At 44.8% G+C, this 27,051-nt stretch overlaps 3 protein-coding genes across 10 annotated transcripts; 1 reads left to right on the top strand and 2 right to left on the bottom strand.

Annotated features, from left to right (window-relative positions):
- The first annotated feature begins 454 nt into the window (after positions 1 to 454).
- On the top strand, positions 455 to 4,574 carry sgo1 (shugoshin 1). 2 transcript variants are annotated; one of them, XM_084696583.1, is made up of 10 exons: positions 455 to 584; positions 853 to 1,045; positions 1,194 to 1,399; positions 1,609 to 1,649; positions 1,765 to 1,829; positions 1,937 to 2,860; positions 3,202 to 3,336; positions 3,426 to 3,572; positions 3,818 to 3,935; positions 4,096 to 4,574. In XM_084696583.1, exons 2-10 carry the CDS (start codon positions 901 to 903, stop codon positions 4,232 to 4,234), a joined length of 1,920 nt encoding a protein of 639 aa, XP_084552709.1. In that variant the 5' UTR covers positions 455 to 584; positions 853 to 900; the 3' UTR covers positions 4,235 to 4,574. The 2 variants fall into 2 exon arrangements, with proteins under 2 accessions (XP_084552709.1, XP_084552708.1); XM_084696582.1 differs by having other exon boundaries at positions 3,752 to 3,935.
- A 127-nt stretch (positions 4,575 to 4,701) lies between these two features.
- Positions 4,702 to 11,830, bottom strand: kat2b (K(lysine) acetyltransferase 2B). The gene is made up of 18 exons (XM_084696581.1): positions 11,340 to 11,830; positions 10,351 to 10,477; positions 9,862 to 10,007; positions 9,524 to 9,610; positions 9,220 to 9,401; positions 8,942 to 9,133; positions 8,673 to 8,776; positions 8,454 to 8,579; positions 8,221 to 8,354; positions 7,892 to 8,100; positions 7,432 to 7,558; positions 7,194 to 7,304; positions 6,924 to 7,067; positions 6,687 to 6,801; positions 6,518 to 6,548; positions 6,333 to 6,396; positions 6,161 to 6,245; positions 4,702 to 5,921 (listed from the first exon to the last, which is right to left on the bottom strand). Exons 1-18 carry the CDS (start codon positions 11,538 to 11,540, stop codon positions 5,728 to 5,730), a joined length of 2,379 nt encoding a protein of 792 aa, XP_084552707.1. The 5' UTR covers positions 11,541 to 11,830; the 3' UTR covers positions 4,702 to 5,727.
- A 59-nt stretch (positions 11,831 to 11,889) lies between these two features.
- rab5aa (RAB5A, member RAS oncogene family, a) lies at positions 11,890 to 17,651 on the bottom strand. Of its 7 annotated transcripts, XR_014753313.1 has the most exons (8): positions 17,418 to 17,575; positions 15,782 to 15,998; positions 15,177 to 15,328; positions 14,858 to 14,980; positions 14,658 to 14,751; positions 14,367 to 14,483; positions 12,391 to 12,440; positions 11,890 to 12,056 (listed from the first exon to the last, which is right to left on the bottom strand). XR_014753313.1 is itself a non-coding variant. In XM_084696589.1 (7 exons), exons 2-6 carry the CDS (start codon positions 15,945 to 15,947, stop codon positions 14,368 to 14,370), a joined length of 651 nt encoding a protein of 216 aa, XP_084552715.1. In that variant the 5' UTR covers positions 15,948 to 15,998; positions 17,418 to 17,575; the 3' UTR covers positions 12,190 to 12,440; position 14,367. The 7 variants fall into 7 exon arrangements, 6 of the variants coding, with proteins under 6 accessions (XP_084552715.1, XP_084552711.1, XP_084552710.1 ...); XM_084696589.1 differs by lacking the exon at positions 11,890 to 12,056 and having other exon boundaries at positions 12,190 to 12,440; XM_084696585.1 differs by lacking the exons at positions 11,890 to 12,056; positions 12,391 to 12,440 and having other exon boundaries at positions 12,489 to 14,483; positions 17,519 to 17,651.
- Positions 17,652 to 27,051: the final 9,400 nt, after the last annotated feature.

Raw genomic sequence — 27,051 nt, 5'->3', positions numbered from 1 at the left:
AATTAAGGAGGAAGGTATGCTGGGCATTTGAAGAGATTTACAAACATAACTGACATTATTAGATTTATAGACCTTAAATGTCAGAAGCCGTAGGCCTATGGTTTTTAATACCACTCCTCTGCAGAATCCAAAACAGCAGACAGACAAACAATTAAGACAGTAATAAAGGCTTATGTTGTTGTGTGAAGATGCTGGTTAAAAACAGGACTCGCAACTAAGCTAATGAAACTGCCCGAGGTATGAATCCATCACAAATTAAGATGGAAATAATACAGTCCTTCTCATTAACGTATTTTATTGTTTACTGTCATACATAATATACGCCATTGTGCCGGAATTATTCAACATTTCTAATAACTAGTTTTTCTGTGCTCTTTGGCGCCACTTAGTGGTGGTCTTGCGACTTCCTCCTTTGAGTGGAAGTGACGTATAGGATTACAATCACCTCCAATCAGAATTCGCTGCGCACATTTCGAATGTCAACTCGTTGCGGAGTAAGACGTCGCAGCTAGTTTGTTCTCAACCCATATTATCTATACATACAATTGCATTAAATAAACACTGCCACTTCTCAAAACAATAAGGTGAGTAGCGTTTAACTATTGAGTAGTAGTGTTATTGTGACTAGTCTTCTCCGTCAGAAAGATGTGAAAACAAGTTTGTGGCACAGTGTATAGTCCCTGCACGGATCATTTTGCGAACAAGCTTCAAGTAGCTAGCTAGCCTAGCTAGTGCTAGCAGAACGTTATCCTAATTCCAAATACATTCTAGAGCTAGCTAGGGAGGCTTCGCTAAATTTGATGGACAAGTGCTTATATTCTAACATTCATTTTCTCTCGTCTATCGCTTTAGCTACGTTTTGTTACAGAGGTAGCCAGCTACCTACATAAATCTCAAACCATGGCTAGGGAGCGGGGGCAAAAGAAGTCTTTCCAGCAGAGTTTGGAAGATATCAAGGAGAAGATGAAGGAGAAGAGAAACAAACGGCTGGCCAGCGCTTCTGCAACAAACAGAGGACGCTCCAAAACTATCAACAAAACCAGCGGTGAGATCCACAAGTTAGCTAATACCATAACATTTCTTTAAACTGCTTACAGGTTCGAACAGCTAGCTTACGTCAATAACAAACGTCCTTAAAATGTTAGGCCTATAGTGATGATCCAACTCCGTCCCCTTCACTCCTTCTCCTCCAGCGGGCAATGTGAGGCAGGTCATCCTGAAAGGGGTGCAGCTCAACAACAAGGCTCTGGCTTTGGCCCTGCAGGCAGAGAAGGAGAAGGTACGCCAGGCTCAAGGTGTCGTTCTGCAGCTGAAGAGGGAGCAGCAGGCCTTGTTCCTTCACCTGTTGTTGCTCAAGAGGAGGCTGAAGGAACAGGAGGCTCAGGCCAACGCCACGCAGGTATGGACAGCTAGTGGTTGTTTCTTTTTTTTGTGTGTGTGTGATGGGTAGAATATGTGTCCTGCCTCTTGGGGGGGGGGGGGAGAGTCATGGCTTGTCAGTGCTCTCTTTTAATGTTGTGTTACTGCTTTGTTTCTAAAGAGTACAAATTACAAACCAAATTCACTGTCCCTTCTTCGTCCTTTTCCTCGCTTTCTGAATTTGTTTAGAGTGGACGTACGCAGGTACTGGATGAGCCTCCAAAGCCAGGGTAAATAAGCTCACCCGGCATGAATCATCACATTGTTTTTGACCAATCCTCTGCGTCTGTCTTGTCATCTGATGACTTGCATGTTTACAATCTCAATGTTTTCATCCTCAACCAGAAGAGTGTTGAGCCCCACTAGCCTTGATAAGCCTTTGCTCTATGTGGATCAAGTCCTCAGCTCAGGTAGAACACCTATCTGCCTCGTCCAGACTTTTTGCTTAACTTCATACAGAGAAATATATTGTCAAATACATTTTGACAATTAATTCATTTGTATTTTGCTTTCTCAGAACCTCGGACTACTAAAGGGGCGGGACAGGATGAAGAGGTCGGACAGCTGGCTTTGCCCCGCACCGTTGGCGTAAGGCGGAGACGAGGGGAGAGCAGGAGACGGTCTGAGCGTGTGCGGGAGCGCCGCTCCTTCGGCGAGGTGAACCCCGGCTCGTCTCTGGAGGGTCCGGTGCAGGATATGGCAGGAGGGGTGCAGGATGTGGCAGGAGGGGTGCAGGATGTGGCTGGAGCCCCAACAGAGAGCCCTATCCAAAGGGAGGGGAGGACCCAGAACTACACACGGGAAGTAGAAATGGAGATGGCAGATCCGATTGGCTCAGAGGAGTATGAACACTCCACCCCAGAACCACCACCCCCTAAACCAATCAGTCAGCAGCCGCCTCGGAGGAGACAGGCGCAGCCTCCCCGTCCTAAACCTGAACCTGCAGCACGGAAGCCAGAGCGGGGGCGAAAGGCCGACCGCGCTCCTCTCAAGAAGCCCTGGGAGAACTCTAAGCCCAGAGCGCGCTCCAAAAGCCGCGACAGGTCGGCCACGCGCTCCAAAGCCGGAGCTACGGCGGTGCCAGCACAACAGGGGGACAAACTGAACACGTCTCTTGGTTTTAATGACACGTTCGACTTTGACTGTGAGGAGGCGGTACACCTCACGCCCTTCAGGGGCAAAGCTGAGGATGGCCAGTCAGCCACGCCCATCCAGGAAGAGATCGTAGGAAAGGGGCGGGGGCAGGCACAGGCTCCGCCTTGTTCTTCTCCAGAGTCCAGTTTGTCTTCGTCAGAAGATAGCCCTTATGTTCCTCAGAGGGGTGTCAGGAGACTGAACCGGCGGAAGGAGCCAGTGGCCGCACCTCTTCGCCGAGGACGCCCCCCAAAAGCGAGCCGAGAGAAGGAGAACCTCTTCCCTAAATCTGACAACGTACAACGTGGTGAGCAGCTGCTTTGGATTGATCCTCTACAACAGTGGTTCCCAACCCTGGTCCTCAGGGACCCCCTGTCCTGCATGTTTTAGATGTTTCCCTGCTCCAACACACCTGATTCAAATGAATGGGTCGTTATCCAGCTCTGCAGGAGCCTGTTAACAACCATTCATTTGAATCAGGTGTGTTGGAGCAGGGAAACATCTAAAACATGCAGGACAGGGGGTCCCGAGGACCAGGGTCCTGCATATGCATCGACGTTCCCATCGAAGTGTGATCATTGGTAAAGTCAAATTTGACTGTTTTGTCACGTTAAAATATAACTCTATATTCATCTCCTGTGTGTCTAGTCTCCACTAGAGGAGAAGAATCCAGTCCCAGACCTATGGTGTCTGAGGAAGAACTACATCTCCCACAATCCCCTGGGTGTGTCTTTGTTGACAGTCCTGGTCCAGTGGCAGAGGAGGGAGCAGAGAGCCAACCAGGTGAGTGGACTGAAGCAGGTAGGGATGATGACTTCTGCCTGAGTGAAGTTCGAGGGGAGAAGGATGGTGATGGGTCTGATGTGTTCCAGAACCCCAGAGAAAGGAAGAGGAGGCTCCACTTCCTGTTACCCCGGGTTTGGAAGCAGAGATGATGAGGATCGACAATGTCCTGTCCACTTTTGGCGACCCTCCTTCTTCGCCCCACGCCCTGCCCACAGTCAAGCCATGCAGGAGAGGTGAGGCCCAGTCTGCTGTGGGGAGTCTGGTTTATGGAACATCTCTCATTTGTCCCTTAACTCATTCACTCTGGTCAAATGTGCTCACTGTGTCACTCGTCCAGTTTACTTCTGCCTCACTCTTCTCACTCTTCATCTCTAAGCACCTTCCTGTTCCTCCACCACTTGTGTTTCCCCAGGTGGGCTTGGTGTCAGGGCGGGGCGGGGCTTCAGTCTGTGTGATATCACCAATGTGTCCCCCGCAGCCTATCGCAAGTTCCCCTCCACCAGCTCCCGCCCCTCTGACCGGTGCTCCACCCCGGTCCCCGCTCGCAAGCGCCGCTGCACCATGACAGTCGACTACAAGGAGCCGTCGTTGACTGCGTCAGTAACTAAATATATACAGTAATACATTACGCCATTGAAATGTATGCCTTTCATGTATGCCTAGTTCATCGGTCGCTTTCTTTATAAGTCCAAGATTAGAGATTTTAACATTCTCTCTCCGTGTCTTTAATTGTCTTTTTGTTCCCCTTTACCCTAGGAAACTCAGACGAGGAGACAAGTTCACAGACACCAAGTTTTTGCGGTCTCCCATCTTCAAGCAGAAACCCAGGAATTCGATGAAAAGCAGCCAGCAGCCGACCGAAAAATACAATGAATCGTTTGTGGGTTGTCTTTAATGGCTTAATTCATAAAGAACTACTCTGTCGATCTTACATATTCAAATGTTTTTATAATCTTTTAAATTAATTAATGTGAAGTGATGAATGGCAGCTGTATGGTCTTTATGTCCCTTGTCTTTGAAAATGTGAATAGTTAAGTGATATCAACCCTCTCACTCCCTCTCCATCTCTGATGACTTTGACTGATACCAGTAAGTAGTATTCATGTGGTAAACCGCTCAACTGTGGAGTGTTTTTATTTAGATGACTACTGTAAATATGTATGTCCTTTGTCTGTTCATCGGGCTGTCCTCTTGTATATTCTGCATTGTGTTATGATAATAAATACACGTTTGGTTGTAATCCAGAGAGGATTGTGTAAATCATGTGACGATTTGAAAAATAGAATCACGATTCCCCTCTATTTTATTCAGTCTATAAAATAGGTTATTAATGTGTAATTAATACCAATAGTACAAAGGTCATGAAATAACTCTTTTAGACATATTACAAAATCCAGATCTTTTCCTAAAGTTTTAAAAGTACAAACATATTTTTACAAAACAGCAAAACTACATAGTATTGCACAATCTTTCTTTATCTCCAAAGTACAAATGTATCAATCTCCATCGGTTGGACAAAATAAGAATAAATTAAGACTTTCTTGAGCATTATTCCTTTAAATTACAGCACATAAATAAGAATAAACTCTACAGACTTAAATTAGCCATTAGTTGGTAGCGTATATTTCTCTAAATCAGCACCTTTATAAGTTACAAGATGCCTTCATTTGCTCATAATAGTTGTTGAATACTTGCTTGAAAAATAAATAAGTGCATTTTGATGGTCAACTCACCCCCTATGGGGCTTTAGACAAGACATTAAGCTGGGTAGCTTTGAGAAAATCAGCTTCCCATTCTCTGAATTCAGAAACAAAAAATATATAAATTGAAAATATACATAATTAAAGAGCTTTAAAAAGAGTTCAAATTTGTACAGGTTTAAAATTACATGTTTTTCCTTGTTTTGGCAGGATGAACTCTAGTTAAACAAACGTTGACCTTGTCGACAGGGACATGGTTCACACATGGTATCATGCGTGTACTAGCTGACATGTCGAGTAAGACACAAACACAAACAGTCAAATATAAGAATTACTGCAACACCAGTCAGAAAGAATCCCATTCTCCCCATCTCTCGGTCCAGTTCTTCACAGGCAAGACTTTTAGAACTGCTCAGGTAGGGTACATGAGTGTATGGCATTGATGACCTCAGTCAACATTGAGGCAGAGGGAGCAAGATAGGCAGAGACAGAACCCAAACTTAAGGGCAGACAGATAGACAGCAGAGGAACAGAGAAGTAGCAGAAAAAACGCCCAAACTCGGGTCCACTCTATTCATTTCACAAGGAATCCTTTCTTCGATCACCAAAAACACGCTGGAAAAAGAACGAAAAGCACTATGCTCTTACACTGTGTGCATCCTCTCACCGTGCTCCAGGCTAAACCAGTTTATTTCTCTATGAGGCCTGCCTCCTTGATCTTGGTGTAGAAGAACTTCTCCAGTAGGTTGGCACACTTGTAGTACTCACTCTCGGGCGGGTTATACTCGCGACAGTTGGTAAAGATGCGCTGCATGTCGGCCATGAAAAGCTTGCGAGTGGTGTAGTACCTGCTCTTCAGTCGCTCTGTCATGGTCTTCAGATCTGAAGGAAACCGTAAACACAACCTTCACTGGACCTCTCTTAAAACGCGTTTACCCAATATTTGTGTGACGGTGTATAAAAGCTAAGTTCCAAAGCTAGACCTAAGTTTTGGACCACCTTGAACGGCAACCCCGCTAACACAGTGTTCTAGTGATACTTCAAAACATTATTTGTTATATCAGAGGTGCGCTGTTTTTATTCTGTCCCCTTGAAAACAAATCCCCGTGCTCTATACATACCCATGGGGAAGCGGATTACTTGGTAATAACCAGGGGCTTCAGTTTTTTTTACAGGCTCCATAAACGGCCAGGCGTTCGGGTGACTCTGAAACAGAAATAAAACAGAGAAATTAGAGACTAGCATGTTGTGTGTGTGTGTGTGAAGGGACGTATGTGCACGTTTGTGTATTACCTTCACGTGTTGCAGGATGGTCTTCAGGGTGCTGTACAATTGGTCTGGGTCTTTAAGCTCCTTCCTAGGATCAAACAGGAAATAGGAAGTTTAACTTGCGTTACTTCTTATCCTCAGATATCTAAGACTAAGCATTCCTAATTTTACAACAATTTATATGCAATTAAGCATGAGGTGACACTAACCCTTTGCCTACAGGTTTCCAGCCAGTTTCACCTGCATATAGAAATGAGTTATGTTTAGCCAGATAAGTTGTTTCCTTTTAATCCAATAATGCATTACACATTCTCTGTATGTTTGCCCTTCAACAATGAAGACTAAGAATGAATTTTGAATATGAATTAAAAGACGTACGTATCCCAGGAATGCTCTCGATAGGAATCTGCCTAACTCCTTCCTTAAAACAGGAAAGTCCAGGGTAGACCTTTCTGATCTGAGCCTGTTTCCTCTCTATCAGCTTCTTAATGATCTGAAAGAGCGAGAAAGAGAGAGAAATAGAGAGAGAGCGAGCACATTTCATTTCACAAACGTTTACATTCTCTCTCTCTTGTCCACACACACAACGACACACACACACACACACACACAAACCTCTTTCTGTTTCTTGATGATGACAGAGAACTCTGTGTAGGGGATACTTGGGTTCAGCTCACAGCCCATCAGAGTGGCGCCCTCATAGTCCTTAATGTAGCCCACATACTTGGCTTTTGGGACCTTGATATCCTTTGAGAACCCCTGCAGATAAAGACAAATACAGGGAGATACTTGTGACTAACATGAATAAAATAATGTAGGCTATCATCCCCCGTAAGACATACTGTAATAGAATATTGAGTGTTTTGTACCCGATGATATACTGACCTGCTTCTTGAAGTAGCCAATGGCGTACTCGTCTGCATAAGTCAGGAAATTGAGGATGTCATGCTTGATGTGGTATTCCTTCAGGTGGTTCATTAGATGAGTGCCGTACCCCTGTAACCACAAGCCCCTGGGTTCAAATTGGAAAACTGACCAATGACGACGAGAACATTTTAAAATCCAGCCAATTACAGCTCAGTCGTGACAAGACTGACCAATGGTGAGAAGCAGGCGAACGTACCTTGACCTGTTCATTGGAGGTGACAGCACAGAAGACAATCTCTGTAAAACCCTGCGATGGAAACATACGGAAGCAGATCCCTCCGATGACACGGCCATCTTTGATCAGCGATAACGTTTTGTGCTTCCTGTTAGGAAAGGAAGTTGAGAGGAAAGAAGACATTTACAGAAACAAAATTTAGCTCTGAGCTAAAGAACTAGCTCTGAGAACCTCTTAATGCAGGTTAAGTCATTTTACTAATGCAGCTAAACGGTTAAAACATGCGCCCATTAATGTTACAAGTCACTTTTTAGCAATAAGCACTAAACAGTAAGAAGCAACGAAACCCAGTTTAATTACTTATATCATGATACACTTTTATCTGTAGTAAAGTTTTTTCCCAGAGGTTACTGCTTCAAAACTAATGTGTCACTAACAAGACACTAATGTAACCGTTAGGTGGTTTGTTGTAGGTACATACGGGTCAAAGACCAGGCGTGTGATATACTCCTTGGGCATGCGGGGGAGCTGGTGGGAGAAGACATTCTGGAGGCCCACCAGCCACATCAGGATCCTCTTGTTGGGCTTCTGGTTGAGCGAGTTGCCGATCACGTGGAACTCGATCACGCCCCGCCGCTCCTCCAGGCGGGCGGCCTCATCCCTCGCTGAGTGGGCCGACAGCAGGCTGGTCTGGAGCCACCACAGCACACGCCTCAGCCATCACCATCATCATATTCATCATCATCACTTTGTTATGCTGGATAGATGTGGGTGTATTAGAACAAGGGGATTATGCTGGTGCTTGTCTACCTCTGGTACGGCACCAGGGTCAGTGATGGTTGCCATGACTTCGTTGATGAGTTCCATGGGGATGTCACCCACGATCCTGGGCCTCTTGCTGTCATCGTGAGGGAGGGGCTCCGACGGTTTCCGCTTCTCACCCCCTACACACACACACTTACAATTGTCTAATAACCATTACATTTAATTGGGAAGAGTAAATATTGTCTAGGATTCATCAAGACTAAGGATAAGTCTATTACCTGGACTAGGCTCCAGGACAGAGGCAGTCTTCCTAGCAGGACTGACGCTGCCACAACTCGACGGGTCCACTGACACAGGGCTGGGGCTGTAGTACAGGGGCCTGGCCACCGGGGGCGCGCTGATCACTGTCAGGAAACGGGATGGAATCACACCACAGGCATGAAGCACCAGTCTTCAATCCTGCACATGAATGTGTGTGCGTACGTGTGTATACCAACCAGTGTGGACGGGAATCTGTCCGCCTGAGGAACCAGCCAAGAAGTCCTCGCTCCAGATAGGAGAGCTGTGGCTATACACCTCTTCTTCCAGCATCGACAGAAATCTGTTAGGGGTAGGAGGGTGGGGTGGGGGCACAGCCATCACATCACAACACGGAGTGCATGTACGTCTGAGTGTTTGAGAGCAATAGAGAGAGACAGAGAGAGAGAGAGAGAGAGAGAGAGAGAGAGAGAGAGAGAGAGAGAGAGAGAGAGACACACACACTCACTTTGGGAAGTGTGTGAGGATGAGCGTGCGCTTCTCAGGGGGCAGTTTGTCCTTCTCCTGCCGGGCCTGTTCCAGCAGCTGCTTCCTCATCACAGTGAACACGGAGCGCAGCAGCGTCCTCCCAAAGACCTGTGTGGTCTCGTACCGCGGCAGACTGTCACAGAACTGAGGAACGTTGCAGTAGCACAGCCACCTGTAGCACACAAAAAAAAAACTCCCGGGTCTGAGACACTCCCCCATGTCGTTTCCTGTCCATCACCCTCTCGCTCGCAGGCTAACCTGGTGTAGTTGCCTTTGTAGCCGGCCATGTCGTCAGCGGGCGCTCTTTGGCGTCTCTGTGAGGGCGTCTCCAGCTGCCAGTAGTTGATCTGGTTGAGGAACATCTTGGCCAGCTCCACGATGGTTTGACGCTCCTTAGACGGCAGGTGGCTGAACTTGTACTGGACAAAGTTATTCACACCCTGGGTTAGAGAGAGACAGAGAGAGAGAGAGAGACAGAGAGATACAGAGAGATTAGATTACATTTAAACACAACACTACTATGAGATTAACGGTATTTTATAATGAAATGTTTATATTGTACCTGTTCGATGCTGGGTTTCTCAAAGGGAGGGCTCTCTCGAGCCTCCACCATGGGCTTGCCCATCTGAAGGATGCATTTCCTCAGGAGCTACAGGGCACAAACACACCAGAGCCATCATCCCTCCTTTCCAATCACAAATTCATTCAACTCACCTCATCAGACATCAAGATAGACCTGTCACAATACCAATTGCTATATATTCTTTGAAAATGTAACAAATGTGTGTGTTGAGGGTAGTGTTATAACGACATTTACATGTTATTCATTTTTACGGCTAATACACAGAGGCTCTTTCCTGTTTTAAAGGAATGGCTTTGTAATGGTGAGTTGAGGCCTACTTTGAAGAGGGAGAAGTAGACTTGTTTGGTGTCTGCATCTTCCTCCTTATGGACACAGGTGTACAGGTACTCCACATCCAGGACTATGCCGAGAAGTCTGTTCATCTCCTCTTCTGACACGTTCTCAAGGTGGGTCACATGGTCGCCTGAGAGAGAGAGACAGAGAGGGAGGGAGAGACAGACAGAGAGAGAGAGACACAGACAGACAGACAGACAGACAGACAGACAGAAAGAGAGACAGAGAGAGACAGAGAGAGACAGAGAGAGACAGAGAGAGACAGGGAGAGAGGGACAAGCAGACAGACAGACAGACAGACAGACAGAGACAGAGGATTTAATGGAGACAAAGATCAGTATGAGAGTCCCTTTCCAGTTCATTCAAATCCTTTTGTACCAAGACCTTCCAGTTCGCTTCTCCATTGCCCCCATTTACACACACACATACACACCACCACCACCACCACCACCACCGTGCCTTCTCTGTCATACCCAGGGTGTGGGAGCAGCTACGACAGGGATCTTGCAGGTTGACAGTGTTGAGCTGTTGGTCCGTGCGAGGCGGTGTTGGAGGTGGGTTTTGGTTCTTCCAGCCATTACACTTACAGGCACCCTCCGCCTGGTTGGTTTAGGCACAGACACACAAACATACACACCTTTGATAAATATTAGAAATACACATTTTCAGTTCAATCTAATGTATGTTTTCTTGGTTTTGTTCGTGAAAAGATTAGGAATCGTTTTACTTTTTCACAAAGACGAGTGATTGACTAGGGCTCAGTGTGCCAGGGGGAGGAGGGGAGAGGGAGGGAGGAAGGTGGGACGAAATGACCCAAGACAATCTATGATAACCTCGTTGAGGACCAACCCTCGGCCTACAAATGTTATTTTTCAGCTGGAGCTGCGCACATGAACATGCGCCGAAAAACAACAAACTCCGCCCCCTCAGCAGCTGTCACCCTGTCAAAACAAAGACATCGTCTCTCGTTGCGGATGATACATCAAAGCACCAAATCCACATTATATTTTACCACAGTAGGGTGAGAGACGGCTCGCAAACACACTGTCACTTTTCCCGTGGAATTAATTATCCAACACACTTTCCTCTCTGGCCAGTGCGCACGCAACTACCTAGCGTAAGCTACTCCCTCTGTGTAACCTGAAATTGTCAAAGCGCCAAGTTAATGTTTACGTTTACCTCGCCGTCCGTCTAGAAAGCACAACTATTGCATTGTAATGACAGCTGATGCCTCTGACTATCATTCTTAAATGTTACTTGATGTTTCTACTCGCAGCCCACCTTTACGGCTTTGGTATAACTAGTGCATATCACCAAATGAAAAATCTTAGTGCAGCAATGGCTTCCTTTGCTGCGCTAGCATTTTATATAAAAACAATTACAAGCTTCGGATGCATACGCTCCAAAGGAGAAATCCTGTAAAATCTTAACAAAATTCCCAAATTAAGCAGTCGGAGCATACTTTGCAGGACGAATAGACTCCGAGTTTTTCCAGCTTCTTTGGACGCGGGGAGGAGCGGAGCTGCGCCTTCTTTACGGCGATACGTGCAGATCCTACAGCGGTGCCCGAGCTCTCAGTTCCTCCGGATCCTGGACCGGCCGGAGCCGAGCCGGCCGCACCTATGGCCGGGGAACCCTGTTGAATCCCCGCGCTCTCGGACATCCTTGATACCGAGCTCAAACGGGATCCCCGACCCAGGATTTGAACGTTTAGGTGTCCGGTTCTCTAATTCACAACCGGAGGATCAGACATGGCGCTCATCCCTCTTTTCAATTTGTCATTGTAGGTCCGGTTTCCTTCCACTAGGGGACACAAAACGGATAGGCCTAAATCCACTCATATTCAGGGGAGAGGTCACAAAAAATAACCATAACCATTTGTAGAAATAATTTCAAGGTCAAATGAAACCAGGACTTCAGATTATATATAAATATATATATATATTGAACCTGTTAAATGATCAATTATTGAATGAAAAACGTATGCTCAAAAGTTATCACTTGACACAGGGTTACATTGAACACCTCTTATTTTTTATTTTATTAATCTATATTTTTTGTTTAAGGCTGGGGGGAACCAATACCTTACCAGGACAATCATGCCAAGGTTTTCCCCAGAAAAGAACAATCTCTTACTTCCCACTGACTCTCAGGAGGTCCGTCCCATTCACAATACAACCTAAAAACAATATAAATGATCTATTTATTTGGTCATTACTTAGCAGGACTGTCAAATTCTTCCATTTAAATGTTTCAACCGCATTTAGATGTCCACAGCAACAACAACAAAAAAACAACATATACAATGTAAATCCCTATGTGTTAATTCATTTATTCATGATGATCTATGAGCTAGTACCCAGACAGTATAACGGCCAGTCTTTCTTTGCCATCAAGGATTATTACATTGTTCCTACAACGTTGTTACACTGTCACTGTGTCCCCATAGAGGTTGGTTAAGACAATCGTTTTCCAATCTACTTGCGAGCTGGCTTTGATAAGAGTCTACACACCCAGAGTATCTGTGAGGAGGACCGGACAGGGCTTTCTAGCCGCACAACCACTAAAAGAAATACATGGAAATGAGAGAAAGTTAAAAAATACAAATCAAAATGTTCAAATGTTTTAGTTTTTTTTTCCTTGAGAAAAAGTACAAGTACAGACCACTAAAGAAACCATTTTTTTGTTAATAACACTACATACATTTATAAAGACCACCACTGATTATAATTTAACCATTTTGTGAAAAAAGAACATAATCATAATTCCGGACCCAGACCAAAGATGTTTTCTGGTAACTGTACAGCTGTTTTAATGATTATCTAGACAACTCCTTAGCAAGCGTTAGTCTTGTCCATTGTAAATCGAAAAAAGTAGGCTACATTGCAACACCCTATTTACAGTATATTATTTATATATATATATAATATTTATATCACACTGGCTGTAATTATGACAAGATAAATTCATGAGCGTCATTAGTGCAAGGCATGAGTCAGACACATCTGTCAGGAGATATTGACCGGATTGGGGGGGGGGGGGGGGGAGTCGGGGGTGTGTGTTTTTCTAATCTTGCTGAAATGTGGGTTTTGGGGGGGGGGGGGGGGCTGGAAAAAACACAAGTGTGTGCATGTGTCAGGAAGTTGTGAAAAAGCTTTTTGCTGTGCTTGTGTTCTATTACAGGCCTGGAAGGGATTTAAAAAACAATAAGAACTGCCTGCGTGTGTGTGTTTCAACAAATCACTATAAATGTGTGTCAGAAACTCTTCCTAAAAAAAAAATTAAAAATAAGGGGTGGAAGAATATTCTGAACTGAAAGAGCCACTCATCACTCACTCCCCCTCGCCCCACCTGCCTTGGTGAATAAATCAGCTGTGTTTCATCAAGCAGCCTAGTCTGCCAGTCGAGTCTAGATAACTTCAACCCAATGCAAACACAAGGACTTTCTATCAGCCAATAGGACACCTATGAGAAAGACCCAACTCCCATCCCAGGATGGAGGTTTAAGGTCACAACAAGACAGGGTCACGGGGGCTGGGGGTGTAGATGGGAGCATCCTAGAAGTCCCCAAGTCTTGCTTACAGAAGGAATAGCCGTGAAGGGCTTACGTCAAGCTTTGCGTTGTAGACACTTTAAGTCACAGAGCAAATACTGTGAACAATTGCACAATGCCACCAGGTACAGCGAGAAGAACTCTATGCTAGTGCGCCAATATGATCAGTGTGTGTGTGTGTTTGGGCGAGCGGAGGTGGGGCTACAAAGAGCTGAGGAAGGATAGAGCACGAGAGAAACTAGAAAGCTCAAGGATTATTGACAAACCATCTGAATATATCCTTCTGATGAGGAAGTGATCCAGCTTTAGCAAGCTTGGAGTAAAACAATGGCCCTGAGCCCCTCTTCCTCCATATTCTTCCCTTTCCTGGTATCCACTTGAATTTATTAGGGTTGTTTTTGGAGACAGTACTCTCCTCTTTTCACCCTAGACTCTTGTGTCACCGAGCATACATTTTAACAGATTTTTTTTATGTTAGGCCTTGTAGTGATACATGCAACCATAATAACAAACAAACAAAAAAAAGATTCTGAATTCGAAACGCAGAAAAAGTCTTTCGCCATCCCAGGAGACACAAGATTATTTGGAAGAGCCCTGGCCCTCAGTTGTGGCCGTATTGCCTCTGAGTGTGTGGGAGTGTGTGAGGGGTTGGAATTGGAGGGGTGGGCACAAATAACCGAGTGGGAGAGGTAGGAGAGGTCGTCATTAGTAACAGTAGAACCAAAAGGGGGCGGGGCGATGTTGAGAGATTGATGTGGGCTTAAACGACTACAGGGTAGAGGGAGGGAAGAGGGAGGGGGGCAATACAAGTTTGTTTTTTAATTTTTTTTAGCTGCAGATTTGAGTTTTGGATAGGACATCGCATTAGATGCTGCAGTGGCAGTCGGGCCGTCGGTCGCATTAGTTAGGGAACGGGACAGGAAGGTGGAGCCACACGTTAGTTACTGCAGCACGGGGCCTTGGTGGGCTGGGCAGTTTCCGTCAGGTCGACGCCTCGGCTCCGCCCACTATTGGCTCCAGGAACCTGTGGCTCACTCTTGGGCAATCTTTTCGCTGATGAAGGGGAAACAACAACAGAAAAAAAGAATATACATAACCATTTTAAGCTTTTGCTTGCGGTTCAAAAGACCTGACTTGATGTTACGGCGTCACTGTTATCCGCCATCGACTTTTTATAACCCGCACGGATGAAACCTTTTTTTAACTCGTACAGTCCGAGGAACCTACCGATGGCCATGAATATCTCGTTCACATTCATCGATGTCTTGGCTGACGTCTCCATGAAGAGTAGGCTGTTGTCATCTGCATATGATTGGGCATCCTGTGAAAAGACAGCACACTCTGTCACAGCTCGAGGGGGTGTTTCAACTGTCTGTTATGACACTCTTAAGGTATTTGTGAGATTCCTGACTCGGATCTTAGCCCACCTGGAGGTCCACAGCTCTCTTATTGGCCAGATCCGCCTTGTTTCCTGAAAGAGCGATGACGATGTTGGGACTGGCTTGTCTCTGCAGCTCCTTCACCCAGTTCTTGGCCCGCGCAAACGACTCCTAGAGGGAAGAGAAGGGCTCCCATTACAAACACTTCCAATTGGGCACAATAGAATATTCACATGTATCATTCAATAATAAAAAAAACTAGAAAGAAAAAAAAATGATCATCACTTGTGATAGAATCGTTCACTGGTAAGGAAGGTGAACAGGTAAGTAAACTAATATGTTTTGACAGCTGGGCTGGAAGACTCACCTCATTAGTGATGTCATAGACCACGATGGCAGCCTGCGCTCCTCTGTAATACATGGGTGCCAGGCTGTGGTAGCGTTCCTGTCCCGCAGTATCCCAGATCTCAAACTTGACCGTCGTGTCGTCTAGACACACTGTCTGGGTCAGGAAGGCCGCTGGGGAGAGGAGGGACAAGGAGCTTGATGACAGCCTAACCACTTAGCTATACTTCCACACACATGTTCCAGGAACATGGGCAGGGGCGCTGTTAGAGGAGGTCCCAGTACAGTACCATGTAACCACCTGCTGCAGTGCAAGGAACTATAAACCACCACAGACAAAGACCTTGGCTGATCATGTGAGTTATATTGATCGGAGTGAAGACGTACGGAGTGTGAGGACCATGTCGTTTAATTGTAATTTGTTCAACTACATGCTCTTCTGGTTCTACCCATTGGCTCTTATTTGCTTTTCACAATGTATGCTTCAGGTTTTGGCTACCCACATTGTCTTCGGGGCTATCTCGTTGTTTATGATCATTGACCTATGCACCTTTCGCTCTTTCTTGTAAGTCGCTTTGGATAAAAGCGTCTGCTAAATAACTACATGTGTGTGTGTGTGGAAATCACCTCCTATTGTGCTCTCCTGGAACTCGTGGAACTGTCCCTTAACGAAGCGCAGAACCAGACTGGACTTCCCCACCGCTGACTCCCCCAGCAACACCAGCTTAAACTGGCAGATCTTGTTCCCAGCGTTGGGCCCGTTGGGTCTCGTAGCTCCTCCCCGATTGGCCATGACCTAGTCCACCGGTGTCCCACGCGTCCGACCACACTGTCAGGGCTCAAGCTGCAGGGGAGACAGATGAAACCATGGAGATAGTGATGAGAGCTGAATGTGGAAAGACTTAGTTGTGTGGTATTCTTGATTAAAGCTAAATGTGTCTGGCCAGACACGTTTTTTGTAACTGGCTGTCTGGTGAACGAGACATACGATACTCTCAGTGGATTCGTTCTAACATATCCATTGTTAGCGAAAGACAAACTGCCAAGGCAAGCTGCCATGATAACAACTGAGATGGCAAACTTCCCTGACAACACTGCAAGTGGTCAAAATAAACATGGGTGATGCCAGTCGAAACCGGCTAATCCAACAGCAGCTTGCCAGTATCTGAAATTGATCTGTAATCCTACCCTACTTACATAACCGTCAATTCACTCGTGTCTACCTTATCTGGAGGATATGGAAATATTTGACAATCTACATATAAAACATGTCCCTTGACATAGAAGGTGGCATATGTCTGTGCTAGCTTAGCACAAAGAATGGGTGCCAGTGAAGTTCACTGTTAAGGAAGATCCAATTCGGGGCTATCACAAATAACAACAGAGACAACTGAATACAACAGCCCCTGTCTTATCACTCTATGTCACACTCACATACAGACAAAACATATTGTCGCTCGTGACAGCATTAAAGGTCTATGATGTGTAGGTTTCCAGTTGAGAAGGATAGATAATATCATCACTGTAACGGTGTACTGCAACACTGAAATACATTGCTAAACCGAAGCTAATCAAATAGCTTATATGTTTAGAACCATCAAGCTTGTTGAGTGCTGTGGATATGTGTATCTGAGTCGTATGCAGTCGGTTAGCTAGCAAAAGCAGAGTCACGTATGGGTGCTAAACAATGCCTTGGTACACGATATTACATTAGCTACTGTGGCAAGCTAGACAGTTAGCTGGCCAAAGCAAATGCTAAAGGCACTAAGCTAGCCTAGCTACTTTTGTTTACATACAGATTAAAAAAACAATCGAGTGTCTACAGTACCAGTCGTTGGATGGCAAACGAACATTAAAAAGCTTGCTGGATAGTAGGCTAATAATAAAAAACAATAACTAAAACAATGTTAGTACCACTGGCAATGTTGTACAGTTAGCTAGCTTCGTAGCATGCCGACGCTGTTGATAAGTGGTCGAGAGGCGTAGCAAATTATTGCTCAACATTTTCACGAAAACAGCCTGCCAGCAGACAGCACACTAAGAACATTGTTCAGAACATCAACAAGCCATGAGCTGCCAAACAACAAACCCTCTCATGGGCTGCTTCCAAAACGGGGCCAAGGCCTTCAGTGGCTAGCTAGCTAGCAAGCAACATTTTTGCTTTTCTCTGATGTCAACGTCGTTAGCATAGAGCTAGCTCTAGCTAACTAGCCATCTGACGAGCTCGAACCCGCAACTTGTCAGGTAATTTCTCTTACTATACCTGAGAGTGAGAAGATGTTTTCGAACACTTAATACGGCCACAACAGTATTCACACAAAAACAATTAGCTAGCGCACTGCGGTTACGTACTGAACAACCTACGAGTAATTTCAACAACCCAGATCACGTCTCCTCCTTTCTTTCTTCTCGCAACTTCCCCTTTGGAACCAAAACACAAACAACCTCTTCCGCCAGTCATGCCACGTCACCAGCACGTTTGCTCCATTGGCATTTCTTCATATATTTTTTCAAATGATGGTGATGATGAAATCAGAGCCCCCATATTGCACATTCTCTGTTGAAATCTAATACTGATGCTGATAGGCAGATAGTGACAAGGATGATGATGATGATGATGATGATGATGATGATGATGATGAGGATGATGATGAGGATGATGATGGTGATGATGAGGATGATGATGATAGTGAAGAATGTTCACTCAGAGTAGCATACAGTTTATTTCCTGTGGATAATGATCAGATCAGGTAACAGAGAGGTGAATTAAGTTTTTTGTTCATTTAAGCTACTCTGAGGTGTGCTCAACTCTAGACTTGATACAAAAACTGCACGTAGAGATGAATTTGCTTTATCAATCATTGTTTTAGCTCCGACCTATGTATCAATTACAGGTTATGCTAAATCTGTTAAAGGAGTTGAACATTTCACTCTTCAACGGAATATAATAGGGATGCAAGGATTGTCGGCTATGTGTGTGGTTCAGATCTGTACCAGCAGAGGGAGTCCTCACTCTTTATAACTTACATCCACTGAACAACAGTATTATTCTACTGTTCTGACTGCAACTCGCCCTCTGACCTCTAATTTATCATAATGTTATAAGTATTGTTTTCATGTTGGTGTTCTTTCTACTAAAAACATATTTTCCTGAGCTAATTGCTGTTGAAGTCTTGTGAAGATGTACGAGAGAAGTTTAATGAGTCACTTGTCTGAGAACTGGTTGTCTCAGTTCATATAAGATTTTGTACATTGATGACAAACATTTTACTGACAAGTCACTAATATCTGCTTGGAGACCTTTACAGTTCGAGAAACCATTTTCTTTTGCTTGTAATTGTGTTATTTTTTCTAGGTTCATCCATCATTTGATCAATATATTTGATAGTCAGTTCTACCTTCATTAGGTTATTAGGTCACACAGCAATGAGTATGTATTATATACTGCAAAAAATGCAGCTCAATGTTGGAGTGTTATGATGGACGAATTACAGACATATTTTCAAGAACCTTTTCTCTGCCCGCAGCACTGGATCCTGTTAACCTCCAGTCCTTTGGCACTGCTGCTTTTCTCATCTGACAGCGCACTTAGCCCAGTCAAGTATGTCCCTGTAAAGGGTAATACTGGATGTTCAATGGAACTTATAGACAGTGTGTCTGCTCCCTCAGGGACTAAGGGAACTGAATGGGAGGATGCCCCATAAACAGCATAATGATGATTAATGCGCCCAGGGTTAGGTAACCACTCTATTGTATAAAATCTTGAGGTGTAAAGACAAACTAGAATCTATGATCCTTTTTAAAGTCGATCCATTCTGTTTCTTTGAAGTATATAACTTTAGTGACAATTTGTAAAGGTTAAAGGACAGTTCATCTTCACACAGCCTCACTTCTTTGACTGTGACGTTGTAGCAAATATGCAGATATTGCCAACACAAAACATTTAATGTCTTCTGTCGTCAGATGGATGGTCAAAGAAAAGGTCAATGAATAAAAACCATTCTGCCTTTATCTACAATAAACATTGCAACAAACTACATTGGGCAGAAGTTACCCATTATGGAGGAAGGTTGGCAATGTTCTTAGGAATTGGACATTGATTTGAAGAGAATTGGCTATGTCGACAGTTTCTAAGAAAGACCCCCAAAAACAGTGCACAGATCAACAGAATGATTGTGTCAGTGAGCCTGTGTTTTTTTTCTGGTATTGTCTTATTAACGTAGTAAGACGTCACAGAAGACCTGCTAGAACTGGAAGGAAAGGAGGTCAGAGACATCCATAAACATTGTAATTTGATCGGGTTGTCAGTGCAACACACATTAAAGCACAGTCCTTAAATGGCCCATGAGTGTGTCATGATACCATGAAATCTAGTTTGTAACATGTTCAAACAAACAAAGCAGTGCAATTGTTACCCGTGACATAGACACCTGTGTTCACACACACACACACTCACACACACACACGCACACACACTCCCTCGAACAGACACTCACCTTGCAGACCGCTATATTCTAAGGTGATGCTTATGGATGTCAACTCTCCAGCACCAACTCCAGTTGAGGTTGCCCTTGGAAACTGACATAGTGACATTTGTCAACTGCTTGTGGGGAATACAATATTCATGTGATGTCTGACATGCTAATGCCTTTTTCCATTGGAAGAGGCCACAGAACAGCATGCAGACATCAGACATGACTGCTCAGGGATGCTCTGACCAGGAGAAATATAGAAAACATTAAAGCCTCCATAGTGAGGCTTACAGGGTAATGTAGTATTAAAGACAGACACCTCTCGACATGCTGAGGCAGAAGACTTTTGTAATCATATACAATATATAGTCCATTGTCTGATCATCTGCAGTGTCCCACAATGGCCTTGCTTTCATTGTGTTGTTAGTTGTGTTTGAAAGAGTCCTTTTAATACCAAGAGTCCCAGTAATAACAACTGGGAGATAGGTGTACATAGAGCTAGAAATCACTACTGTTTTCCATCCATCCATCCACATATGTGTTTGCTTACTTAATATGATCAAATACATTAGTTTGTTTACTTAATGTGAGTCCCTAAAGTGGTTGTCACTAAATGTACTGGATTACGTGAACCTGTAGTCACTTACCTGTAGTCACTGACACTATAACATCACTTTAAATTTGTGATTTTTCCCCCATATTATTTTTCCCATTCACTAAACCACCGAGACTGTGGATAAGATCGTAAACATTGTAACACACGCTGAAAGGTCTGTGTCATATCTTTAGCTTGTGCCTAGCATAGTTCTCCAATAAACTCTGCCCCATTACTCCCTGAAAGAATGCTGTCTACTTTCTCCTCCTTATTCAGCAATGTCATCTTTTCCACTTTTCCCCCCCACTTTTTTCCACCCCACCCTCGCCTTGTGTCAAACCCTCCTACTCCTCTCTCTGTTACAGTATGTCTGTTCCACTTCCTCCTCTCTCTCTCTCTCTCTCTCTCTCTCTCTCTCTCTCTCTCTCTCTCTCTCTCTCTCTCTCTCTCTCTCTCACCTTCCCTTCTTAGCCTCCCTCAATGGTTCCTCCTTCTCTCTGTGTTGGCTATGAGGCTGAGGAATACTGGCAGGCCATCAGGCCAGGGTCCCCATCTCAGTCTCAGCCTTCTGGTCGACACGTCAAAGACACACAGGATAACACGGGAGGCCCAACTCTCCTTCTTTCCCTCCCTTCTCCCTCCTCCATGGCTCTCAGACTTGACACAAGTTTCTCTCCCTTCAACTCTCTTTTCTCCCTCTCTCTTTTTCCTGCAGGGTGTCTATCCTTAATTGCATCTTTTTCAATTAGACTGATTATAGTAAGAATCTGCCAGGTTGTAAGTCTGGTTTATGATGCTACAATAGCCTATTAGATAGATGATGGTCTTCTTCTGTGGTTGATATACTATGGTTGTTCACAGAAAGGCCAAATATGGTTGCTGTGCAACTAGTCAGCAAAGCTGGGATTCAGAGTCAGGCTTGACATTTAGTGGGGATGAAGTGCATTTGAATGTGACAAAAAAAACGTAGTGTCTACAATTAACGCCGGTGGAAAAATGCTTTCAGAATGTCTCGTATTTGTTGACAAAACACTTTAGCATAGATAAGAGCAGCACTTAAATCCTGGAGCTTACCTGTGAACTCCTCCTTCTGTATCTGGTTATGGATGTGGGTTGCTCGAATAGCCTAGCGAGGATGGTATAACTTTGAGGCACAAAGAAAGGTTTTCTGAGAAGCAAAAGATTCCAGCTGTATGAGGTTTGGAAAATGTTGGTCCAGGTTTCTCAGATGAGAAGCTCAAGACAGCTGTTGATATAGTGGTAAAAATTCAAACATCCAAAATGAGATCGAAATGCATTGTCTTCTGAACCTATAAACTCAGAGTTCAACTTCAGTTTGTTTTTTTTTACTTTTAAAGTTGCTGAAATGTTTTTCAGTCATGCCTGTACAGTTCGAGGTGCGCCTTTCGGTCTGCATGCATCAAAGAATATGCGCGACCTTGCGTTATGCATCGTGGGCAGATTTTCCTCCGGCACTGCGTGCAAGCCAATTTACCTTCCCGCTGCCGCGGTCGCTTGAGTGATTGACGATCCAAGCAGTGGCATCGTCGCTTTTTAACAAGCGTGTGAGACGCACACAAAGCAATTTCAGCATTTGGAGATTTCACTTATCTGCACCTCACAGTGTGCTGTTACATAATCAGAAGACTGGCGATGGATAGACTGGGGAGTCTTTTACTCCATCACCTTATACAGGCTCCAGGATAAGCCAAAACAGCTTCCTAAGGCACAGTGTTCAGTCAGACACAGTCATAAACTGCACCGTATGTCATAATGTCTTATGCTACCAAGAGCCAAAAGCTTTGAATAAAAACCCGTTAGACACATTATTAACAGTTTTTTTTTTATTTTTATCAGATGCATACCTGAATACATTGCCTATTCTAGCCTACACTATTCAATGGAGGAGCAGCTGTTAAACGCCTTCAGCAGATTCTTGGGGCCTACAACAGGGAAGAAGCTGATATCATGTAATTCCCACTCTTGAAAACGGAAGACAAGTCCCTGATAAGTGAGCAACAAAAGAGGCAATTCAGAAGCCACCATGGCGTCCGAGCTAGGCTCACATCATCTAGAGTAGAGGCTACCATTAATCTCCCTCTCCGGCGTGCGCATTGTTCTCTCCTTTCTCCCGCCGAGTGGAGCGGACACTCTGGGGAGCTGCTCTCTGAGACTCATTCATCAAAGCCGCGGTCGTCCCCGGAAGCCTCCCTCTCGTCTGAAAGCCCTGGGCCTCCACTGCCGCCTCAACTCCACCAGCAGAACGCAGGGATGCAAGGTCTACATGCATGAACCTTCTTACTACCCCTAGCCACCTCCTGTACACACACACACACACACACACACACACATACACACCCACTTAAGAGACTGTGTGTATGGTTCATCTCACATGTACAATGACTGTACAAGATTAATCTCTCTGAAAGTAACAAAACCTGTAAACATAAATGACCCAGATTTACATTTCTGTTCAATCGATTCTAGAAATACTTAACCGAAACATGACATACACTACATATCGGTTTTATTTACTGAAAAGTGCTGGAACGGACTTTGTGAGAGATAGTTCTCTTAGAGAAAGTTCTTTTGCAAAGAGGGTGTTTTTGTACTGAAATCTGGGGCGAAGTACTGGGAAAAAAAGACAGGCTCTTTTTACAGGGACAAAGTGCTATTTGAATGGAAGCAAATGTGTGAATAGAAGAATATTTCTTTATGTGTGTGTGTATATATACGTGTGTATGAGTGTGTCGTTTGTACAGCGATTGACCATAAAGTAGAGTGAACACCAATGGCTTGGGTTATAGCACATCAAGAGGAACACAAACACACACACACACAGCTGCACACACACAACTGCACACACACACACAACTGCACACAGAGTGATACATAACAGTGGTAATAACCGATCTGAATATACAGCAGTAAGACTATATTGAGACATGAGTTTAGGTAATGCAATTGGATGTCTAATGATAACACTTTGTTAATCCCCAGACCGGGGAATTTGGGGACAAGTGAATGTTGACACACCTAATGACTATCTCAACATCCTCCCTGCTGAAGCACCTCTCTTCTCTATATCCTCTCTCCCTTCCTCCATCTCTCTCTCATCATGTCTGTGTCTACAGTTTTATAGACAATAATTTGTCAACCCCCTCCCCCCTCCTTCTAATGACAAAAGAGGTGGGAAGTAGTGAATAAAATATGAGGCATATTGCAGGTGGAGAAAATGGTGCATAAACAGGATGGGATTGTCTGTCCACCATTAAAAATAGATGGGACGCAGAAACTCAAGCCAAATAACAAGTTCCACACAGATGTGCAGAAGGCTAACACTAAACACACATATCACCATCCAAACATACTTTCCCCCCGTCCCTGCTAAACACACACACTCCCTCACATGGAGTGCTTTGTCACCATAGCCCTCCCTCCTGCTCCACTACACACTCTCTCCGCACACATCTTCTCTGCCTCCCCTGCCTCCACAAACACACACAATCACAAGGACACACACACACACACTGTCATCATCATTAACTTTTATGTGTGGCCCCCCTCACCTCCCTTCTTTGAAAACACAAACCATCATTTTAAACCCATATTAACACACACACACACACACACATGCACACTTTCATACTACACTTACACACTGAGCTCCTCTGAATCGCCCCCCTCCCCGCAGTACGAAGCTGGCTGTGAAGCAGCTGGACTCTCGACAGGTGTGTCAACGCAACCCAACCCAGGCACACAGCCCCTTCGGCCCCGCCCACCCGCCCGCCCACCCGCCCACCCACCCACCCACCCACCGTCACTGCACAGACGTGATGACAACTTCCTTTTGCCTCTGGTCAACCGTTGCAGGAGTCGACAAAGACCCTCATCCACACCGCTGTGAGTACACACAACAAAGACAAACCGCATGCTTTGCGTGACAGGGAATGTGTTTGTCATCATCAATAGTGTCCTTCGTGTTTGCTTGGCACATCCCCGACTGAAGTGTTTGTATACAGGTGGTGTATGTATGTGTGTGTGCGTGAGAGGGAGAGAGAGAGAGAGAGAGAGAGAGAGAGAGAGAGAAAGCAGGTGCTTATTCCTTGCATGAGAAAGGGAAAACTGGACAAAAAAGCTGGACACTGCTGATACGATGAAAGACAAATTAGCATGGGTAATACCAATGTATCTTCTCCTAATGTGTCCTCCTAACAGCAGATTAAAATCTACAATGTTCAACCGGTATTACTCAAGGGAGGTGGGAATTCTCCAGAGAGAATAACAGGTTTTCCTTTTAAGAATCGCAAGGTCCAGCGCGCATCCTGCATTAGGTACTTGGAACGTTCTAGAAACGATGTCTCCCTCCCGGACACTCGAGGCCCGGTGCGCTCTGTGGCTTCCTCCACGCATCACTCTCCCCGAGTCATCTCCTTCACTCCGCTGGGTTGTTGTGATCATCGCCTAATGAGGTGAACGTGACAGGTCTGGTTTGACCTCATTAGCTACGGAGCATCTACTGTCAACTGAAAAGTCAGTGATCAAACTGACCATGGTGGACTTTGTCAGGAGGGCTCAAGGTGACCCGTGCTGTGTTGGTGCTGTGTTGTGACAGGACGTGACACGTTTTTGCTGGAAAGACGTTGAAGCGTAAATGTATACAGTGATTCACGAACCCATCAGGTTTATTTCTGTTGTCTTTTGTGGAAGGTGAAACGTATCATTTCTACCATTGTTATTCATGAAAGACGAATTCACCTCACGAAATACACAAAATAATAACATGAAAGTCATATTTGTTGTTTATTAGCATAACATGTATTGTCTAATAAATATTAAAATTAAAAGGTATTTTGATTACAGTACATTCCGTATGCAGAAACGCCAAGAGGCAATCCTACATTCTCGAGCCATTATGACAGGGAAAACCTGGAAATATGCATTGTGTTGTCTGTGCTCATTGCTGCTATATCCAGTAGAACCATTTGTAAAACCCTATAAAGGCATACATATACACTACACTATCCTCAGTATTCTCTAGGGTTCCAGAAAGGCTTCCAAGTAAAACCAGAACATATTCTTATATATTTTTCATATGGTTCTTAGGTTGTTACGGATAGTTCTACCGTATGTAGCTTTTTCTTTTTTTTTTTCTCATGTGGTAACACACTCAACCACCTTTATGATCACGTGACTCAAATAGTTTACCCCTTACCCCTTCAGCTCACAAGGTAAAAAAATACATCTTTAGTGTCTATACATTCATAGAAATATAACAAAAAATATTTCTCTTGTGCTTTGAAACTGTTGAAATATTGCCTTCAATTGATTTGTCAAGGATATGGATCTCAGAGTCGGTAACCAGGGGATATTCTAAAATATGGATGGAAATTCATCAACGAATTATGTATTAATAGTTGTCTTTAGGCCTTATCTCAACAGGGGTACCTTTCCTGGCTAAACCTAAAAATTGCTCAGTCTTATAAATAGACCCAGAGCCTATAAATATGCGTAGATAAATGCCATGTTCATTAAAGAATGAACCAAGTTTCCTTTAAATAGATAATTGGCAAGCTGGATTTCCATACAGTGACATGCAGCGTGTTAATTTGTGTCTACAGGCAGTACTGAAAGGGCTTGGAGAGGCATGCAAACACAGAGACAGAAAGAGACTGAGTGAGAGAAATAGGAGAACGAGAGAAAGAAAGAAAGAGGAAGTGAGTCCCTTTGCTGTGCACAGTATGACAACAGACAGCAGGGGCTGTCGCCCCTGGCACTACATGCCCCTCTCTCCCCTCCACCTCCCACCCACATCTCCCCCCTTTCCTTCCCCCAGGGGACCAGCGCTAAAGAGCAGACTCCAACAATTCACCCTTTTCTCTCTCACACCATCCTCTTCTCCTTCAGATCCAGCTAAACCAGCCAGCCAGCTTCCTATTCACCAGCCAGCCAGCCTCCCACTCACCAGCCAGTCAACCCTCCGTCCACCAGCCAGCCTGCCAGTCAGCCCACCAGCCAGTCAACCCTCCATCCACCAGCCAGTCAACCCTCCATCCACCAGCCAGTCAACCCTCCATCCACCAGCCAGTCAATCCTCAAACCACCAGCCAGTCAACCCTCCATCCACCAGCCAACCAGCCAGCCAGCCTCATATCCACCAGCTAGCCATCCAACAGCCTCATATCCAGTGGACCAGACATTAACAAAAAAAATCAGGATGGGGCGAAGTGGGTAAAGAACTGGAAGCCATCCCATCTACTGCTCCCCCCCAACACACTCTGTCATCCAACCCAGCCAACCTGAAACGAGCCGTGGGCAAGGAGCAGGGAAGAACCCCCTCCACCTCCTCCATCCTTTTCTCCTCCAGCCCAGCTCCACTCTCCTTTAATCCCACTGTCCTCAATAACGCCGTCGTCCTGCTGTTCTTCTCCTATGGGCCTGGGGGAAAAGGAGGTAGTGGGGGGGGGGTGGCGGGGTGGGGGTCATAGCCACCATCATTCTGCTATCCATCGTGCATCTACAGTACAACCCGATATATCCTAACATCTCTACAATGTAAATCTAACATTACTACAGCACTTAGCTAGCTGCAGCATCTTTTACTTTCCCCCATGCTATTTTATATTGTTTTATATATAAAAAAAACGTGCCTTGGAAACCAAAAGAAATGAGAAGTTGCTATAGAAGATCTCTGTTCGTTCCTGTCACAGTTACACTGCTGATACTGAAACCTGGTTATCTGTCCAGTCTGTAGCTGTTTACAGATAGCCAAGCCAGGTCACCCATTAGTCCACATGAGTCCACAATAAAGTCCGGTCCACAACAGTCTG

The sequence above is a fragment of the Hypomesus nipponensis genome, chromosome 4 (assembly GCF_054491055.1).
Source record: "Hypomesus nipponensis isolate SF chromosome 4, ASM5449105v1, whole genome shotgun sequence".
Lineage (NCBI taxonomy): Eukaryota > Metazoa > Chordata > Actinopteri > Osmeriformes > Osmeridae > Hypomesus > Hypomesus nipponensis.
Note: the sequence above shows the minus strand (reverse complement) of the source record. Positions and strands in the feature narration are given on the sequence as shown.

What these genes read in the sequence shown, in the direction of transcription:
- rab5aa (XM_084696585.1), bottom strand. Translation starts at nt 15,947, where the DNA reads ATGGCCAATCGGGGAGGAGCTACGAGACCCAACGGGCCCAACGCTGGG. An exon ending in TCTATGACATCACTAATGAG is followed by an intron (nt 14,981 to 15,176) that starts GTGAGTCTTCCA and finishes TCTTCCCTCTAG; the next exon opens with GAGTCGTTTGCGCGGGCCAA. An exon ending in CGAGATATTCATGGCCATCG is followed by an intron (nt 14,484 to 14,657) that starts GTAGGTTCCTCG and finishes CCCCTTCATCAG; the next exon opens with CGAAAAGATTGCCCAAGAGT.
- sgo1 (XM_084696582.1), top strand. Translation starts at nt 901, where the DNA reads ATGGCTAGGGAGCGGGGGCAAAAGAAGTCTTTCCAGCAGAGTTTGGAA. An exon ending in GGGAGCAGAGAGCCAACCAG is followed by an intron (nt 3,337 to 3,425) that starts GTGAGTGGACTG and finishes GATGTGTTCCAG; the next exon opens with AACCCCAGAGAAAGGAAGAG. An exon ending in AAGGAGCCGTCGTTGACTGC is followed by an intron (nt 3,936 to 4,095) that starts GTCAGTAACTAA and finishes CCTTTACCCTAG; the next exon opens with GAAACTCAGACGAGGAGACA.
- kat2b (XM_084696581.1), bottom strand. Translation starts at nt 11,540, where the DNA reads ATGTCCGAGAGCGCGGGGATTCAACAGGGTTCCCCGGCCATAGGTGCG. An exon ending in CCTCCAATGAACAGGTCAAG is followed by an intron (nt 7,305 to 7,431) that starts GTACGTTCGCCT and finishes TTGTGGTTACAG; the next exon opens with GGGTACGGCACTCATCTAAT. An exon ending in AGTAATCCGCTTCCCCATGG is followed by an intron (nt 5,922 to 6,160) that starts GTATGTATAGAG and finishes GGTTTCCTTCAG; the next exon opens with ATCTGAAGACCATGACAGAG.